This window comes from Pelodiscus sinensis, chromosome 24 (assembly GCF_049634645.1).
Source record: "Pelodiscus sinensis isolate JC-2024 chromosome 24, ASM4963464v1, whole genome shotgun sequence".
Lineage (NCBI taxonomy): Eukaryota > Metazoa > Chordata > Testudines > Trionychidae > Pelodiscus > Pelodiscus sinensis.
The window spans coordinates 12046525-12065216 of NC_134734.1; the positions used below are offsets into that span (position 1 = coordinate 12046525).

The 18692-nt window shown below is 46.9% G+C and overlaps 1 protein-coding gene across 2 annotated transcripts in view; it reads left to right on the forward strand.

The window, feature by feature from the left end:
* Positions 1–18692, forward strand: part of LOC102443733 (uncharacterized) — a 277521-nt gene that overhangs the window by 2664 nt on the left and 256165 nt on the right. The window contains exons 2-4 of one of the 2 annotated variants that reach the window (XM_014571842.3): positions 302–428; positions 6167–6280; positions 8613–14792. In XM_014571842.3, coding sequence (XP_014427328.2) covers positions 302–428; positions 6167–6280; positions 8613–10642 — 2271 coding nt within the window. In that variant the 3' untranslated portion in view covers positions 10643–14792. Of the gene's footprint in view, positions 1–301; positions 429–6166; positions 6281–8612; positions 14793–18692 lie in introns of those variants that run through there. The other variant, XM_075907149.1, reaches the window with a different exon arrangement.

Here is an 18692-nt window from a genome sequence, read left to right on the forward strand (position 1 = left end):
TGGTCTTCCCTTTACATCCAGTTCCTCACAATGAGGAGGGTGTTGGGCTTGCTACCAGGGGGCTCTACCCCGGGACCCTGCAAGGGGTTGCATCTTCAATATCAGTTCCTGGCTAGTAGGGGTGGGATCCGTCTGGTGGGAGAGGGAAGGGGCCTCTTACCTGCGTGTTTAATGAATGTTCTGAGCAGGATGAGGGTGGGACTCTGATTGAGAGCCACCAGAGCTTCCATTTGGTTGGCTCCTCTCCCCCATGGCTAGTGGGGCAGTAGGTGCTGAGCAGGGTTGCCTATTGCTATTTCAGGGGCCGGTGACCTTCAAGGAGGTGGCTGTGTATTTCACCAGGGCAGAGTGGGCTCTGCTGGACCCCGCTCAGAGAGCCCTCTACAGAGCTGTCATGCAGGAGAACTACGAGAATGTGACCTCGCTGGGTAAGGAGTCCTTTCCCCGCGGTTCTTAGAAGGGGAAATGCAGAGTTAAGGTTCATGTCACCCCCATACAATGTAACCTTAACTCTGCCCTGTCTCAGCATCAGCATCACCCCAGCATGCTAGCACTCTCCCCTTCTAGCTACTGAACTCTCTAGGAACAGCACTGGAGCAGCACAGCACAAAGTCTAACAACTTCTCTTTGCTGAGGCAAAACTTGAATTTAGGTCCAGCATGATGAATGGAAGTCCCCCGCCCCACACTCAAACACCAAGCCCCCTCCACAGAAACCAGCTCAGACTTGCAAAAGGATATCACCGCTTTGCCCTCTCTAGCTGAATCACTGACTTTGCTTGTCCCTCCTTGTGACAAATGAGGGATCTTCTAGAAAAGTGGATCAGGGGAAAAGCTATTTCGAGCTTTGAAGACATGTGTGATTTCTGTTGTTCAGGAAGAATTCCTGAATATGTCTAATTATGATTAAAGCCCTGCAAATCCACGCATATGTGCTTTATATCCGTTTTTGCAGATATCATTTTTGTATCTAGACCCCTGCACGTTTGTGGATATCCCCTTTATATCCAGGGGTATCTGTGCAGGGCTCTAATGATGATGTAAAAGAGTGTTTATGGGATAAAAAGGTGTAATGAGTAGAAGCTCTTGCTTCCTGTGCTGATCAGTTTGAGCACTCAGTCACCTGGTAAGAGTAAATCTCAGGCAGAAGTATTTAAGTTTGGTGGGAAACGATGTCCCTGCTTTACTCTGGGAAGAAAGAGGGTGAATGGAAGGCTGGGCATTTGCATTCACAGTTTCACTCCCCTGTTACTTATCAAAAGTCACTTGTACAGACTGAGGAGCCCAAAAGATGCTGTCACTGAAATTCCACTGAGCACCCGAAGAAGAAATGCCTTATGCTGAGTGGGAACAGGTAGTAGGTAACACATGGGAATGCTGCTCCCCAGAACACAAAAGCACCTCAAACAGTGTCCACTTATCACACAGGATTTCTAAAGGTTGTTGCTGCACAGCCAAGCAGGAAGCACTGCAAGCTGTTAATGGCAGAGCACTCCAAGGCTACGTCTACACTGTCGGGTTCTTCCGGAGAGTGTCCACACTGCCCGCCTGCTCTTTCGCAAGAAGATTTACTGAAAAGTGTGGTAAGAGAGGGCTTCTTGCACAAGAGCTACGCTCTTTTCTAACAAGTGTAAGCTCTCTTGCACAAGAGGGCAGTGTGGACGCACGGCAGGGGTTTCTTGCGCAAGAAAGCCCTATGGCTAAAATAGCCATCAGAGCTTTCTTGCACAAGACAGCATCCATACTGCCATGGATACTCTTGCGCAAAAGCACCTGGCAGTGTGGATGTGTTCTTGCACAAGAACTCTTGCACAAGAACCCACCAGTGTAGACATAGCCCAAGAGTGGGGAAGAGATTTCTGTGGTCAGGAAGGTCCTGGTCCAGAGAGAAGATATGTTGCATGGGTGGATAGCAGAACTTGAATTAGTGGGAGGCCACAAAATCTTTGTGTCTTGGGCTCGAGTGCACATAGAAACTGGGGATCTGCAAGCTGAACTGATGGTAGCTGCAGTGTCTAACAACTCATATCCAGTGTGAATTGGGAATGACTTTGTTAATGTGGCTAAGACAGTCCAAGGGTCTGTTAAGCAGTGAGAAGGGATCTTGTGCTAAAACCCCAGGAGGGGAGGGAAAAGCCACAAAAACAGCTGAGGAAATGGAAGGGTGTCTCTTTAATTCCTCACCAGGAGCGCAAAGCCATGTGTCACAAGGGGTGGATAAATCCAGCTCCTGGTCATCTTCCTTGGGGAGGGGAGTGTCTTGCTCTCCAGGTCTCTGGCTGCCAGGAAGTTGTAGTTCAGCAGGGGACAAATCCTGCCCTAGCATGCAGGCACATGTTTTGAAGGAGGGCCTTCAAGGGGAAATTGGGGTCCAAGAAGCCACTATGAGCTATGAGGATTCCTAGGGCTTGGTAACTGAAGGCCAACCCGCTTCTAAGGGAAAGAAGGGTACAGGCTATCTAGTGAAGAGTCTGTCTTGACTAGAGCTGGACAGGGGACACACTTCATTCTGGAGAACACAAGTATGCCCTGAGAAGGAAGGTGTCAAGGCTATTCTTTGCTCTGAAACTCTGAGTGCAGAAGTTGGGAGCCCGCAAGAGACTCTATAGGCTTCTGCTTTAAAAAAAACTCCCCAAGGGCACAGATTCCCTGGCCTTGGGAGATGGGCTGTCACCATCAAGTGAAAAACCCATTCTTTGTCCCAGGAAGAAAGCACTTGAACTTCTTCCAGAGGGGTATCCCCAAGTTCTTTTACCACAAGAAAGCTTGGGGGCAAAAGAGAAGACAAGCTGCAATCTCTGATAGCTGACCTCTCAGGCTGTGTCTAGACTGGCCTTTTTTCTGGAAAATCAGCCGCTTTTCCGGAAAAACTTGCCAGCTGTCTACACTGGCTGCTTGAATTTCCGCAAAAGCACTGACGATCTCATGTAAGATTCTCAGTGTTTTTGCGGAAATACTATGCTGCTCCCGTTTGGGCAAAAGTCCAATGATGATCGGGGCTTTTTTGCGGAAAAGCACGTCTAGATTGGCACGGACGCTTTTCCGCAAAAAGTGCTTTTGCGGAAAAGCGTCCGTGCCAATCTAGATGCTCTTTTCCGAAAATGCTTTTAACAGAAAACTTTTCCGTTAAAAGCATTTCCAGAAAATCATGCCAGTGTACATGTAGCCTCAGTCTTAGGTATTCACTGACAGACCTGTTACCTTCCAGGACTCGAGAATTAAATCATAGCCTTAAAAAAGATTTTATTAACAAAACAAAAAATATACTTGGTAAAGTATACTTGGCTACTAGATGTTACAGAGCAACTGAGAAAAGAGCAAATTAAAACAGAGAGAAATTGTATCTCTTGGATCCAGCTTAAAATACAGTGTATGGGGGGAAGGGGGAATACATGGACTTAGCAGAGAGAAGTTTAACCAAACAACAAAACGAAGAAAATAACCTGATTGAGTCTAAACAGTCAGACGGAAGGTGAGGATGGGAACAGGTGTGTCTCCCTGCTTATTACAGGGGAAATGCCAGACACCTCATCTGTGGCACAGGTTGTAAGAAGGATGTGTGTGTCTGATCTCCTGGAGGGAAGCAGTCACATAACAGGACCTCTTGGGGACGGGACAACAAAGGGTGTCCCCAGGATGACTGGCAGTGCGTCACTGAGACAAGGTGGGTATAGGAGCTGAGGTTCTCTGGAAAGGCCCCACATTTGCAAAATGTGTATCCTGCTGTACTTGGGAAAACTCTCTCTGTCTCCTCACGGCAAAGAGGGGTCTGTTCCAAGCAAGCTGGTTTCTATGAATGTGCAACTGAACCACCCTTCGAGCGGGCAGTGACAGCCACTTCCTGGGCAGGGAAACCCCTCCCCACACCCAAGCATCAGGCATTGAGTGTTAAGAGTGATTGTACCAGGGTCATTACTCATGGCTGCAGTGCCTCCTGCTGGTCTCCTCAGGAATTAGCTCTTCAGCCCCAGGGCCCCTTTGGCTGGAGGGGTGTCTTGCCCTGTCGTTGCACTGGTTCAGGCCCCATGTCCCTTCCTGCCCACAGTGCCCTTTTGTCACAGTACTGCCCTGTGCACTGCCCCCACAGTCTGGGGTCCTCCCTTCCCAGGGAACCCCAGCCCCCTATACCTACCTTGCTCAGTGACCCACTGCCAGTCATCATCTAGCCCCTGCCTCAGGGGCAAACTGCAGTGTGAAATGGCCACTCATCATTGGCGAGGGGATGTTAACTTGCTGCCTCCTGCAGCCCTAGTATCCTCAGGCCTTGAGAGCAAGGCCTCAGCCTGGGAGTTTGCCTGGATACATCTCCCCAGCTCTCCCTGCCTTTCCCCAGTTTCCTAGGCAGCCAGGTCCTTCCTGCTCAACAGCTGGAGCAAGAAAGAGTCTCTTCCCCAAGAGCCCCTATTTATACTAGCAGCAAGGCCCTAATTGGATGCTACCTGGCTGCTTCCTCCACAGCCCCAGCCCTCTCCCAAGGCTGGATTTAACCCTTGTTAGGGCTAGTTCAGTGCAGATGCCCCCTCACAGTGATCCGTGCAATGGGATCTCAGGAGAGGGAAGAGGAGGAGACTGCGAGATCTCCATGCACCCTTTCCTCCCCAGAACCTCATAGACACACTTGAACTGAAAACCTTTAGGCTGTGTCTACACTGGCGCGATCTTGCGCAAAAGCAGCCGCTCTTGTGCAAAAACTTGCTGCCTGTCTACACTGACCGCATGTTCTTATGCAAGTAAACTGACGTTCTAATGTATGAATCAGTGCTTCTTGCGCCAGAACTCTGATGCTCCCGTTCAGGAATAAGCCCTTTTGAGCAACTGTTCTTGCGCAAGAGGCCAGTGTAGACAGGCAACATGAATTTCTTGTGCAAGAAAGCTCTATGGTTAAAATGGCCATCAGAGCTTTCTTGCGCAAGAGAGCGTCTACACTGGCAAGGATGCTCTTGCACAAAAGCACATGCCAGTGTAGACACTGTCTTGTGCAACTACTTTAACGCAAGAACTCTTGCGCTAAGGAGTTTTTGCGCAAGATCATGCCAGTGTAGACGTAGCCTTACTGAAGGAAAAGGAGAGCCCGTATCTAAATACACACTTAGGTACATGAAGGGATTGAAAGATGCCATGAACACTAAACAATCCAAGTGGTCTAGACCGGCGTTTCTTAAAGTGTGTTCCGTGGCACGCCGGTGTGCCATGGAGAGAACAGAATTAAAAATGGCCACCCTTAAGGGGACAGAAAAAAATAACAAAGGGTCTGGTAGCACTTTATAGACTAACAAAACATGTAGATGGTATCATGAGCTTTCATGGGTTATGAGTTATGAGTAGGGGATATGAAAACTCGAAATAAATAAGAGAAGTGGGGGGAAGAGAATGATGCTCTGTCTCCCATCCCCATCCTGTTTTTTCTTTAAGTATCTGGATAATTGGTGCTAAACCTAAGCAGATAAAGATCAAAGTCAATAGATAGATTGCGAAGAGAGGAAGGATACCACTCAGAAAGCTGTTAGCACCTTCAATGGTAGAGTCCCCGCCAGTTTAAATCCCGATTGAGTCCATTAGCATGTGAATTGAATTTGTGTATATAATGCAATTCCAAACTTTGTGTATTTGGCTTGAGGAGCTGGCCTGTGACAGCCAAATACACAGAGAAAGTTTGGAATTACATTACTTACACACATTCAATTCACATGCTCATAGACTCAATGGGGATTAAAACTGATTGTAAACCCCTTAAAAATATGTGACATACTTGATTTTTTGGGGGGAAAAAACTCTTTTGTATATGCTAGGAATTGTGCCAAGAGAGTCTCATCAGCATCCTGCTTCTCAGCTTATATCTGTTACCAGACTCATCATATGTCTACAGTACAGAGTTTTGTTGGAAAAATGGCCATTTTTTTGACAAAACCTGAGTTGCGTCCTTTCGAAAGTAAATCGAAAGAATTCGAATAAACTTGGGGCTTTTAGAGTTGTTAGACTATTTAAAAAGAAAATATTGCTGCTGTCCGCCAAACTGACAGGTGAGTCTTGCGCCTGTGAGCATGTAGGGAGCTGCCCACTGGGTTTTACTACTTTAAAATGGGCTGGTGTTAAAGTAATGGAATCTTCGTTGTGACAAACGTCCCATGAATCCTCCTGATCTCCCTTGTTTTCTATCCTCTGAGCAGGGTTTCAAGTTTCCAAACCTGATGTGATTTCACAGATGGAACGAGGGGAGGAGCCTTGGGTCCTCGAGCTTCAGGGCTCTGAGGAAGAAGCGATCCTGAGAGGTGCCTGCACAGGTGAGGGATCATTAAACTAACTCAAAAACTCTGAGGGCCCAAAGCAAACAGCTGTCACTCCTTGTACAGGTCGTGAGAGCTCCTGGAGTTCCGGAGTATCCCAGAGAAGTTGTTATCTGGGGTTAAGAATATGGTATTTGATATGGGTATGGCTCGCCTGATCTGACTGGGAGGTTCTAGTTTTGGCATCCCATCCCAGTTACAGAGTTTGAAAGCTATGTAACTCTATTTCTGGAAGCGGATCTGGGAGCCCACAGCAGTCACGATTACACTGCGAGCAGTGCCAAATAAAACAATTTTTATTAGGATTGGTATTAAGATTGCAAACAATACAAAGTACACAGCAAGGGTTACACAAATGGATTCAGTCATCCCAGAGGGTAGCATAAATGAAACCTGGGTATACCATTGTGATTTATCTAAGCAGTTTCAATTACCTAGTATAGTACCGTGTCCACACACACCCTCCTGGAGAACCTGGGCGTGGAGGAACCAGCCCCCTTCGCCGGTGGCACTTGGATCTCAGTAAAAGGTGGAGTATGATAAGCAGAATATGATAGAGAGAAACTTAGAAAGAATGAATAAAGGAAGGAGTTTGAGGTAGACAGCCTCAGGCAGAAAGTTCTTTGTGAGGAAATAAAATCTTGCCGGACAATGACTGCTATAAGTTTTTGTGTGTAATTTTTTCATTATCTTAGCCAACTTCTTAAGGTCAAAAACAGGTTTCCACACCCTGAGATTCTGAGGGTACACACATCTGATTCGATGATTGAATTGGGGCGTCCTTTGAATATACATGAGTAAAATCATTTGATGCCCTTTCGGACCAGTTCCCTGAAGTGGGAAAAATGGGATCCTGCGGCCAGATACTCATGCCTTCTGTTTCCTTGATCGGGATGTCAGTTTGGCTGGGTCTTGCATTTTTGGACTCTTTTTAGATCTCACGAGGTATTGACTCACATCTAATCACGCCAGTGTGGCCATTATGAGTATTCTGACCCAACTGAAAATTTCACCACAAACCTTTTCACAGCTTCTAAAATCTATAAACAGGATTTTATATCCTTTAACCCTTAATTATACCACTACCGCCAAAGCTAACTTCTTATACGGTACAATCCCAGTAAGCCCTGGCATTCCTGCTAGATTATAGTGAAAAAAATATATATGTAGAAAAGTGTAAAAAGCATAGGCTACAAATTAAATATAGAAAAGCATAGGCTACAAAGACTTGTAGCCTCAGGGCAGCTGTCACTCCTGGCTTTCCTACCCATCCTAGTTGACACCTGGCAGAAGCTCCCTGCGCAGGCCTGCCGATGGCCATAGGGCTAGGCAATTAAAAAGGGTCCAGGGTCCTCTGTCTGCCACTGAAATAGCAGGGGCTGGGAGACCCAGGTCCTTTTACATTGCCCACGTGGGCTGCAGGGCTCTTAGATGCATGCTCCCAAGTTCTGACGCCCACTGTGCACTGAAGAGTAGCTCTGGGCAGGGAATGCACCTACCACAGAGTGCTAGTGCAGGAAGGGCCCTGGGTGGCCCGAGGGCAGGTCGGGACAGCACCTCCCAGCTGTGCTGGGAAGGCAGAGCAAGGGGGAGGAGCCAGTCTGGCTGTGAGCATTTGCCATGTGAGTAAGCGGGGAGGGAGAGCTAGGCTGGGAAGAGATGGCGGGAGCCAAGCTCTGGGGTAGAGATAGGCATGGGACTACAGGGAGGGGGGCAGAGGAACCCAGCTGAGACGAGAAAAGAGCGAAGGGGTGGAGGGCAGAGATTGGCCAGGAGAAAGGAGCTGAGTGGGGGGCACAGAGCCACAGAGGGACAGAGCTGGGCTGAGGGAGTGCTGGGGGTCAGAGAGAGGTAGAAGCTGAGCTGGGCACAGGGCTGCTGAGGGGCAGGGCTGGGCTGGGGCTCATTGAGGGGAAAGAGTGGAGCTGGCACAGCACCGTTAGGGATAGAGCTGAATGGGGGTGGCTGGGGGAGCAGAGAGGGGAAGGAGCAAAGTTGGGCACAGGATTTGTGAGGGGCAGATCTAGGGGGCAGAAAGGGGATGGAGGGTGGGAGGGGGCACCTCCAGGTAGGTGAGGGATGGAACTGCAACCAACTGGGGTCCCTCTGATTAAAGGGTGGCACTTGATGTTTCTCCAGGTGAGGGGAAGGGTGGCTTATGGCTTTGGCCAAGGGAGGGGGATGGAGACCTGTTCATTGTCCTGCCCTGATGAGATGTGGTGACAGAATGAGTCCCCTCCTTTCTCCCCTACTAGGGCTTCTGTTGCTCCAACTCTAATTTTGTTCTCCCTGTTCCTGCCTGTTTCTGAGGTTTCTGTCTTTGTCCCAGCAGGTGCTGGGATGGGGAGTGAGAACCAGGAGCTGAACCCTCAACAGGAAGACGCTGAGCGAGTGGAACCACACGGGGAGTTAGTGCAAGACTCCAAAGGGAATGCGTCCAGGTCTTGTGTGAAAGGGGAAGCCTGTGAGAATCAGCACAGGCCAGAAAGGGAGCAGGGAAACCAGCCCAGTGAGGAAGTGGGAAAATCCTTTAACTGTCAGGGAACTGACCAGGACATCAAGGAAACTGCAGCCCAGCAGAGAATAGCAACAGGAGAGGCAAAAAACACATGCACTGAGTGTGGGAAAAACTTCACTCTGACCTCCACCCTTATTAGACATCAAAGGATCCACACAGAAAAGCGCCCCTACAAATGCAGTGAGTGTGGGAAACAGTTCATTGAGAAAACACAGCTTCTTAAGCATCAGACAAGCCACACAAGAGAGCGACCCTATGAGTGCTGTGAGTGTGGGAAAAGCTTCACTCGGAGCTCAACCCTTATCAGACATCAGAGGATCCACACAGGAGAGAGACCATATGAATGCCACGAGTGTGGGAAAAAGTTCACTCGGAGCTCAGTCCTTATTAATCATCAGAGAATCCACACAGGAGAGCGACCCTATGAGTGCTGTGAGTGTGGGCAGACTTTCCCTCAGAGCTCAATTCTTTTTAAACATCAGAAGATCCACACGGGAGAGCGCCCCTACGAATGTGCTGAGTGTGGGAAACAGTTCATTGAGAAATCAACACTTATTAAACATCAGACAAGCCACTCAGGAGAAAGGCCCTATGAGTGCTGTGAGTGCGGGAAACAGTTCAGTCAGAAATCGAGCCTCATTAAACATCACACAAACCACACAAAAGAGAGACCCTGTCAGTGCTGCGAGTGCGGGAAAAGCTTCACTCACAGCTCATCCCTTATTAGACATCAGAGGATCCACACAGGAGAGAGACCTTATGAATGCAGAGAGTGCGGGAAAAGCTTCACTTTCAAATCTGACCTTAATAAACATAAGAGAATTCACACAGGAGAGCGTCCTTATGAATGTTGTGAGTGCGGAAAACAGTTTACTTGGAGCTCGGGGCTTATTAATCATCAGAGAATCCACACTGGAGAGCGACCCTATGAATGCTGTGAGTGTGAGAAAAAGTTCACTCGCTGCTCAGGCCTTATTAGTCATCAAAGAATGCACACAGGAGAGCGACCCTATGAATGTGGTGAGTGTGGAAAAACGTTCACTCAAAGCGCAGGCCTTGTTAATCATCAGAGGATGCATACAGGAGAGCGACCCTATGCATGCTCTGAGTGTGGGAAAACGTTCCCTCAGGGCTCAGCTCTTTTCAAACATCAAAGGATCCATACAGGAGAGCGCCCCTATGAGTGCTGTGAGTGCGGGAAACAGTTCAGTGAGAAATCAAAACTCATTAAACATCAGACAAGCCACACAGGGGAAAGACCCTATGAATGCTGTGAATGCGGGAAAAGCTTCACTCAGAGTTCAACCCTTATTAGACATCAGAAGATCCACACAGGGGAGAGACCCTATGAATGCTGTGAGTGCAGGAAAAGCTTCACTTTCAAATCAGACCTTAATAAACATCAGAGAATTCACACAGGAGAGCGCCCTTATGAATGCTGTGAGTGCGGGAAACAGTTCACTTGGAGCTCAGGACTTATTATTCATCAGCGAATCCACACAGGAGAGCGACCCTATGAATGCTGTGAGTGTGGGAAAAAGTTCTCTCAGAGCTCAGGGCTTATTAATCATCAGAGAATGCACACAGGAGAGCGACCCTATGAATGTGGTGAGTGCGGGAAAACGTTCACTCAGAGTGCAGGCCTTGTTAATCATCAAAGGATGCACACAGGAGAGCGACCCTATATATGTTGTGAATGTGGGCAAACATTCCCTCACAGCTCAGCTCTTTTTAAACATCAGAAGATCCACACAGGGGAGCACCCTATGAATTCTGTGAATGTGGGAAAAGAGTCATCCAGTGTTCACACCTTAATAGACATCAGCGATTTCACAAGATAAATAAACTCCATAATAATTTTGCACAGTGCAGAGGACATACTATTTTAAAGACATTTGTCTTTCCACATAGTGACTTTTTAAGGCTGTTTAGACACTGTGCATCACTGTTGTCTGTGAGCTCCCCCAGGTGAGTTGCCTGCTTTTATTTTTGCAGGTCACCCTTCTCTATAGTGAATCCCAGGGTGCTTTCTACCAACTCTTTTCTCCTGTGAGTTATGGGAGTGTGTTTCCCTACTACAGGGAGAGTCCATTAGCTCCTTGTGCGGGAAATTGAGTGACCTCTGGTAGCTCTACTGAGTGAAAATTGACCTGGACTTTGTCTCCTCTAGTATTTTCCATGGAATTGGCCTACTCAAGATTGCTATCCTGATGGAAACACACAGAAATATTTGCAGTGCTGGTGCAGTCCGGGGATAGTGGTTAGGGTTAGCTAGCACATTCCCCTTAGACCTGTCCTAATCAACAAAAATGTTCGTGGTCTAAACAAGCCCTGAGCATCACATTTATGCTGTACTTCATTAGCAGAGCAATTGTTAGAGATCACCCCAGTTATTCTCATATTGGTCCAGGTTGTGCTGGACAGCAGGTTGAAGTTTGAGAATCTGGGCACACTAGATAGGGCTTGGGGCTTCATCATCACAGGCAGGACCATTCTTACCCATATGCAGAATACTCAACAATATGGAGCACCTGAAAATGTGAGGCACCCCTGAGTCTTAATGCCCACCCAAGCATCTCTTCCAATCCCTGTTCTGTGGCTCTGCATCTTCCAGAGAGGATCTAGTTAATATAAAAGTGAAAAAGCCTGCCAGAGCTATTAGCAGAACACTGAACCTGTGAAAGAGCCATTCCAGTGGTAATGAAGCCTTTTAACAGATATTTGCCAACGCCAAGTAAATTGTCAGTTTCTGAATGTATTGTGTTAGTCATCAGGATCTTAATTTATTTGCTTTTAAAATATTTCATTGGTGTGTTGTTGAAGATCATAAAATCACATCTCTAAAAAATCATCCCTCCCCCCGTCTGCCATCAGGCAGAGGGGCACCAGTTTAATAATACTGCCTACGGCCCCATAAATCCTAAGGATGGCCCCATCCACAGGAGGTGCCTGACACTCCCTGGGGCTTGAGCTCTGCTCCTACTGAAGACAAAGCCCTGTCAGGTGTATCCCTTGGGGTGAAGCCCCTACCCAACCACTACACTGCAAAGCGGAGATCCCAAGCTCTCACTCAGTCTAACAGGTGGAGAATGTGTGTGTGTGGGGGGGGGGAGGGGGGAGAGAATAGGTGCTGAGAAGCTGCAAGCCACAGTTTGGCCACCCCTGCAATATGACATAGAGGAGGAGAAGGCATGGAGAAAATGTATCATTTCAGCCTCTGCAATGCCAGAAGGAAATGGGAAGAGTTGGAGGGCTTCTCTCCTTCCCCATCACCATCATTATGCCCACCCACTCCAGCAGGGGTCCGTTTGTTTCACAGTAGGCTACGTCTAGACTGGCATGATTTTCCGCAAATGCTTTTAACGGAAAAGTTTTCTGTTAAAAGCATTTGTGGAAAAGAGTGTCTAGATTGGCACGGATGCTTTTCCACAAAAGCACTTTTTGCGGAAAAGCATCTATACCAATCTAGACGCACTTTTCCACAAAAAAGCCCCGATCGCCATTTTCGCGATTGGGGCTTTTTTGCGCAAAACAAATCTCAGCTGTCTACACTGACCCTGTTGCTCAAAAGCTTTGCGCAAAAAGGACTTTTGCCCGAATGGGAGCAGCATAGTATTTTCGCAAGAAGCACTGATTGCAGACAGTAGGAAGTCAGTGTTCTTGCGGAAATTCAAGCAGCCAGTGTAGACAGCTGGCAAGTTTTTCTGCAAAAGCAGCTGCTTTTGCGGAAAAACTTGCCGGTCTAGACACAGCCAGTAGAGTTTATTGGCTGGTCTTCTAACCTTCCAGCTCCCAAACTTAATAATAGCAGTTTGATCCTAAATCTGACTCATTAAAGCTGGAGATGAAAGCGTCTCAGACTTGGATAGGGAATCCAGATGAATCCCAAACACAGCATGGATCGTTCTGTGCTCTAATCCCCGTTTCCATCTATTAGCAAAGCCATTGCTGGGCTTTTTCCTGCTGAGCTGAGGGGTTTTTTTTCCAGCTTTTCCCCCACTGTGATTGTGCTCATTGGGTTTTTTTCCACTGTGGAGTGAAGCACATTTGAATGGATCAGAGAAGAATGTGATGGGGGAATCTGCTCTGCTGACTTCTAAGCCATCAGATGTGACCTGTTCAGAAATTTCATTTTGTATGAAAGAGCAAGTGATTTACACTGCTCTGTATTGCGGGTTTTCCTCTCTCTGTCTCTCTCTCTGCTGATGGCTATTTGGTCACATAATTGAATATTAGTTTTGCACTCCAGGAAGTTGTTCACATTTAATCGGGGACTTTGGGACAAATGACAGTTTGCTCTGAGAGTCCTTCCTTATTTTTATTTTTCACCTTTCCTTACTTCTGCATGATGAAATGGACGACACTCACTTGCCATTCACTGCCCAGCAGAGGATGCTCCAATTGTGTGTTTAGGTCCCCTCTCCAAAATGGTGGTCACCCATATACCCCAAATTGCACAATGAATGGAGGTAACTGGAAGCATGTGGCCCATGAGCTGGGAAACACTCTCTATGTCTGGCTTGATATGGAGAGACTAAAAGTGACACTTTTTCTGAATTTGCCCCTAGTAAATGCTGCAGTTGTGCATTGAATTGAAATCAGTGCTGAATGTGGGATAGGTGTAGCGCAGCGGTCACCAACCCGTCGATTGGGATCTTCTGGTAGATCTTGGAGCCTCTGACAGGAGATCTTGACTGGTTTGGCCAAAAGGCTGTTATCAAGCCCAGCACTTCAGCTGCCCCCCACAGACTCCTGCACATCTCCTGCTCTTTGCCTTGGAGATGTCCCCTCAGGAACCTCCTGCTTGCTGTGCAGGGCAGGGGAGACAGAGAAGGGTGCTGATGTCAAGATGCCTCCTCTCACACCCTGTATCCTATCTCCACAGAGCAGAGAGGGGGCACAACAGGGATTGGGAGGGAGTTTGCTGGCTGCTTTTGGGAGTGGTGCAGGGCTGGGACAAGGGTGAGCCTGCTTAGCCCCACTGCACCACCACCCAAGAGCCACCTGACGTAAGCAGTGCCCAGCTGGAGCCCACATCCCAAAACCCTACCCCAGTCATGAACCTCCTCCTGCAACCCAGGCCCCTGCCATAACCCTAAGTACCCCTGCATCCATCCACCTCCTACAGCCTGCACCTAGATCTCCCTCCGGCATCCCAATTGCCTGCCCCAAACTCAGCTCAGAGTCCCTTTCACACTCCAAATCTCTTAATCCAAGACCCGCGTCTGCACTCTGACCTGCTGGCCCTGCCTGGTGAAAGTGAGGGAGGATGCGGGAGAGAGGATGGAGTGAGCAGGGGCGGGGCCTCAGAGAAGGGGCACAAAGGAGGTGGGGCAAGGACATGTGGGTTTGAGGTAGATCTTGGATTGCACTTACATTCAAAAAGTGATCTCATGCTTAAAAGGGTTGGAGACCCCTGGGGGAGAGTATCTATTTTTAATAAATTCCTCTCCTTTAGAGTGTTACAGGGATTCTGATGTATGTGTGTTTCTGGTCCCTAATTTAGACCTGTGCTACTAGATTAAAGAAACAAATGGGGCCTATTTGTGGAAGCCATTCCTCCTTAACACTGCTCAGATGTTGGGTGATTTGGTAAAGGATGCTGCTGCAGAGAAATGTAAATCTACCCTCAGCACAGCCAAGGATTGGGCCCAAAATGAGGTTGAAATAGCAGACATCCAGTTGTTGACTTTTGCCCTGAGACGGAACCTGTGGTGGTCTCCGGTTCAGGTAGACCTGTTTTTACTTTGAACACTGCTCCCTAGATCAGTGTCTCTGATTAAAGTTCAAAGGATGCCGTGGCTTGGTCGAAAGGGCCTTCAAAATTCCATGAGGCAACATGAGAAGTAGTTGATGCCTTCAGAGGCTATTCCTTCCCTAGCCTGATTGGGTACCCAGGATTTCCATGGTGTTGAAGGGGCAATAATGAATGAGGAAATGAATGCATCAGGCTCTGATTTCAGACTGCTGGATATAAATGTTACATCCTGAGTTATGCTTTTGTCTTGTGGTTTTATTGTGTTTTATGCATTTGCTCCACTTTCGCCTCTACCTCCTATTTCTTTGAAAGATTAGAAAGTGCTAAAACAGCGGAGAGTCTTTTTCTCATGATGCAAACCTTCCCGCGTAGTCTGAGACCCTTCCATCAACACTTATATCAGAAAAACCAGAAAGAAATGAACTCATAGCTGTGGAAGGCTCTTGTGCAGGTGCAGTCCACCTTTATAGAGTGCTCGCTTGTTGGAAATGGAGCCAAAAAGAAAGCTAACAGGTATAAATAGGTTAACTTTGAATATATTATTGTTATAATTGAAATTAAACATAAAGCTAATCACTGGTTAACCAGACTTACTGTGTGATAACCTGAATTATATTGGAGCACTGCCTTACATTGGTTTGCTTTTGGATATTAATATAGGAAGTAGTGGCTAACCAAGAAAAGTTTATTTGATATAAGCTTTTGAGCTTACACAGAGTTTTTCCTTCAGGTTTGTGAAACTTAACACAGCGGCTACGTCTAGACTGGCATGATTTTCCGGAAATGCTTTTAACGGAAAAGTTTTCCGTTAAAAGCATTTTTAGAACAGAGCATCTAGATTGGCACGGACGCTTTTCTGCAAAAGCACTTTTTGCGGAAAAGTGTCCATGCCAATCTAGACGCGCTTTTCCGCAAAAAAGCCCCGATCGCCATTTTCGCGATTGGGGCTTTTTTGCGGAAAACAAATCAGGGCTGTCTACACTGGCCCTTTTGTGCAAAAGTTTGCACAAAAGGACTTTTGCCCGAACGGGAGCAGCATAGTATTTCTGCAAGAACACTGACAATCTTACATGAGATCGTCAGTGCTTTTGCGGAAATTCAAGCGGCCAGTGTAGACAGCTGGCAAGTTTTTTCGGAAAAGCAGCTGATTTTCCGGAAAAACTGGCTAGTCTAGACACAGCCCCAGCGTGACACAGCTATATACAAAGTGGAAAAACTCACCTCTCACCAATACAAGTTAGTTAATAACAAATATTACCTCCCGCACCTTTGTCTGTCTAATATCTTGGGACCACAGCACATGACAACGGAGGGGTTATAGTCATGTTGTTCCCAAAATAGTTTACTTTTAACAGAAAGAAATGAAAGGAAACAGGCATATGAGAAATGAAGCAACACACTTCTGTGCATGTTGATTCTGAACAGCGACGGATCTTGACTCCCTTCTAATTAAAAGACCTTCCTTTCTATGGCAGGTAAAATATAGTGTGGCAAGGTCCTTGCCCAGGCCCCTTGCCTTGAGACCCCTTCTTGGATCCCAAATCAACCAGAGACCCTTTCTGGTACAGTTACCCATGTCAGTGCCAATTTCCCACCACCTTCTATTTACAGAGCTTTTGTTCACAGCAAATTCAATCAGCCTCTCCTGGTTTGCACTACACACTCTGCCACACCCTGACTCCTCCTCTTTCACTTCCCTACTGGCTGCCTTTTATAGCCCTCTGGCTAATGAGGCCCACAGCGGCTTCTTTAGCCCTTTAGGCCTGGGGTTGCTCAGCTGGCTGTAATTAGCCTTTTCAGCCAGGCTGTAGTGGCAGAGCTCTGGCTTAGCCAGCAGTCTGTCACAATAGGATAAAGTAACATCAATAAGTGCAGCAACTAGATTTAGAAGAACATAAGAATGACCTATTGGGTCAGGCCAAAGGTCTGGCTACCCCATATCCTGTCTTCTGACAATGGCCAATGCTAGGCATGTCACAATGAATAAACAGAACAGGGAATCATATCCTGTCACTCATTCCTGTTTTTTAAACAGTTAACATATTTAAACTAAATCTAAGCTTGTTATCAAAGTTGGTTTCCTAAATTCAGTTTTTAAAAACACCATTGAGACCTCTGCCCACCCCAACAGGGGTGAAAGGAGAAACACCAAGTGCTATCCTTAAAACTAAGCTCCTTTCTCAGTGGTGAGTGGAACTGATTGGTTTGCTGCTGAGGGTCAATGTTACCAGCCTCTCCCAAGAGTGGAAAAGGCTGCTTCCTCATTCATGCCAGTTCCCTCACCCCCTGCTCGAGGCTCTGCATGCTCTAGGCTGGTCTGAGAGCACTGCAATCCTGACTGTGCCCTCTTAGCATGGTTGGTTACCCAGCTGTGGTCTGAGCTAAAGATCTGGTGTTGGATTTTCCAGCAAGGCAGAATTTTGCTCCCAGCTTCAGCCTTTTCTAAATGGAACCCCAGAAATGCCAAGAAAAGGAAATTGACTAGACTGATCCCACACACCCAAAAACAACCCACAAAGTTTTCTGAAGCTCATTCACACCCTGCTTATGCTTATTAATTAAAGACTCCTTAGGCTATGTCTACACTCGCGGCTTCTTGTGTGAGAAATATGCAAATGAGGCAAAGCATGGAATATCGCTGTGCCTCATTTACATACCTAATGAGCCGCCATTTTTGCAGAAGAGGCTCTTGTGCCAGAAGGAGCTGTCTACACTGCCCCTTCCTGCGCAAGAAAAACCCTCTTGCGCAATGCTGTTATTCCTGAAAATAATCAGCGTAGCGGCATTGCACAAGAGGGTTTTTCTTGTACAAGAAGGAGCAGATTAGACAGCTCCTTCTGGCACAAGAGCCTCTTATGCAAAAATGGCAGCTCATTCGGTATGCAAATGAGGCTTGGCAATATTCCACGCTTAGCCTCATTTGCATATTTCTCGTACAAGAAGCCACGAGTGTAGACATAGCTTCAGTGGCCCTACTTTTGCCAGCCCTAGATTTCTTCTCCTGCCCTTTACTTCCTGGCTCAGCTGAAGTGTCTGAGAGGCTAAGGCTATGCAGTGTGGGTCTAGTGTGCTGGCTGTGTGGGTTCAAATTCTATCTTCCTTGTATGTGTTTAGTCTTCACCTCTTTGATACAATGACAGTCCAACCCCTGTTGCTTTCTGCAAACAAAAACCTACCTGAGGACTCACACCCCTAGTTTTAAATAAAATAGCTCTATTTACTCCATATCTAGACATATTTTCTAACTTCCATATCTCTTATTTTTTATCTCAAAAAGTTACAGCCTCTTAATCTCCCCCAAACACTCTAGGACATCCCCCAAACTATTAAAATGTCCTAGTCCTCAGTCATCCTTTGACACTGAAACACAACTAGAGTGTGTTGGCTGAAGCAGCCAAGCTGCTCTGAAGGGAGCAAGTCAAACCTGTTCTCTCTGCTTCTCTTGGAGAAGTTTGACCTTGAAAACAAAATCCTCCTGATTGAGTTTTCTCCTGAAAAAATGGTACTAGTCTGTTTGGGCACTTTTATTTGAATGGGTATTATTGTCCTCTTCTGATTTTTTAATTATTTCTGGTTTTGTTTTGTAAAAAAAAATTATTTCTAAGCACAAAGTAAAAAAAAAATCTGTTACATCTGTATAATCCCTAGGGAACTAAAAGATGCAACGTGACCTACAGTTATAGAGAGAAAATAGAAGGGGAAAGATGAGCAGCACTTTCCATGGAAAATGGGAATTTCCAACATGCTCTAAAATATTGGCTATATGGCTACACTTCAGGCTTTTTGCGCAAGAACACCTGTTCTTGCGCAAAAACTTGCAGAGCGTCTACATTGCACATGCGTTTTTGCACAAGTAAATGTACAGTATAGCGTCAGAAAACAGGGCTTCTTGTGCAAGAGTTATTCCTCTCCCCACAAGGAATAAACCCTCTTCTGCAAGAGCTCTTCCACAAGAAGGCAGTGTAGACAGGCAACAGGGATTTCTTGCGCAAGAGAGCATCCACACTGCCATGGATATCTTGTGCAAAAGCACATGGCAGTGTGGACGTGTTCTTGCACAAGAGTTCTCAGAGTACATCTCTGCTGTGCATCACCCCCCACCCTGAACCCCACACAGAGACCCCCCTATTGAA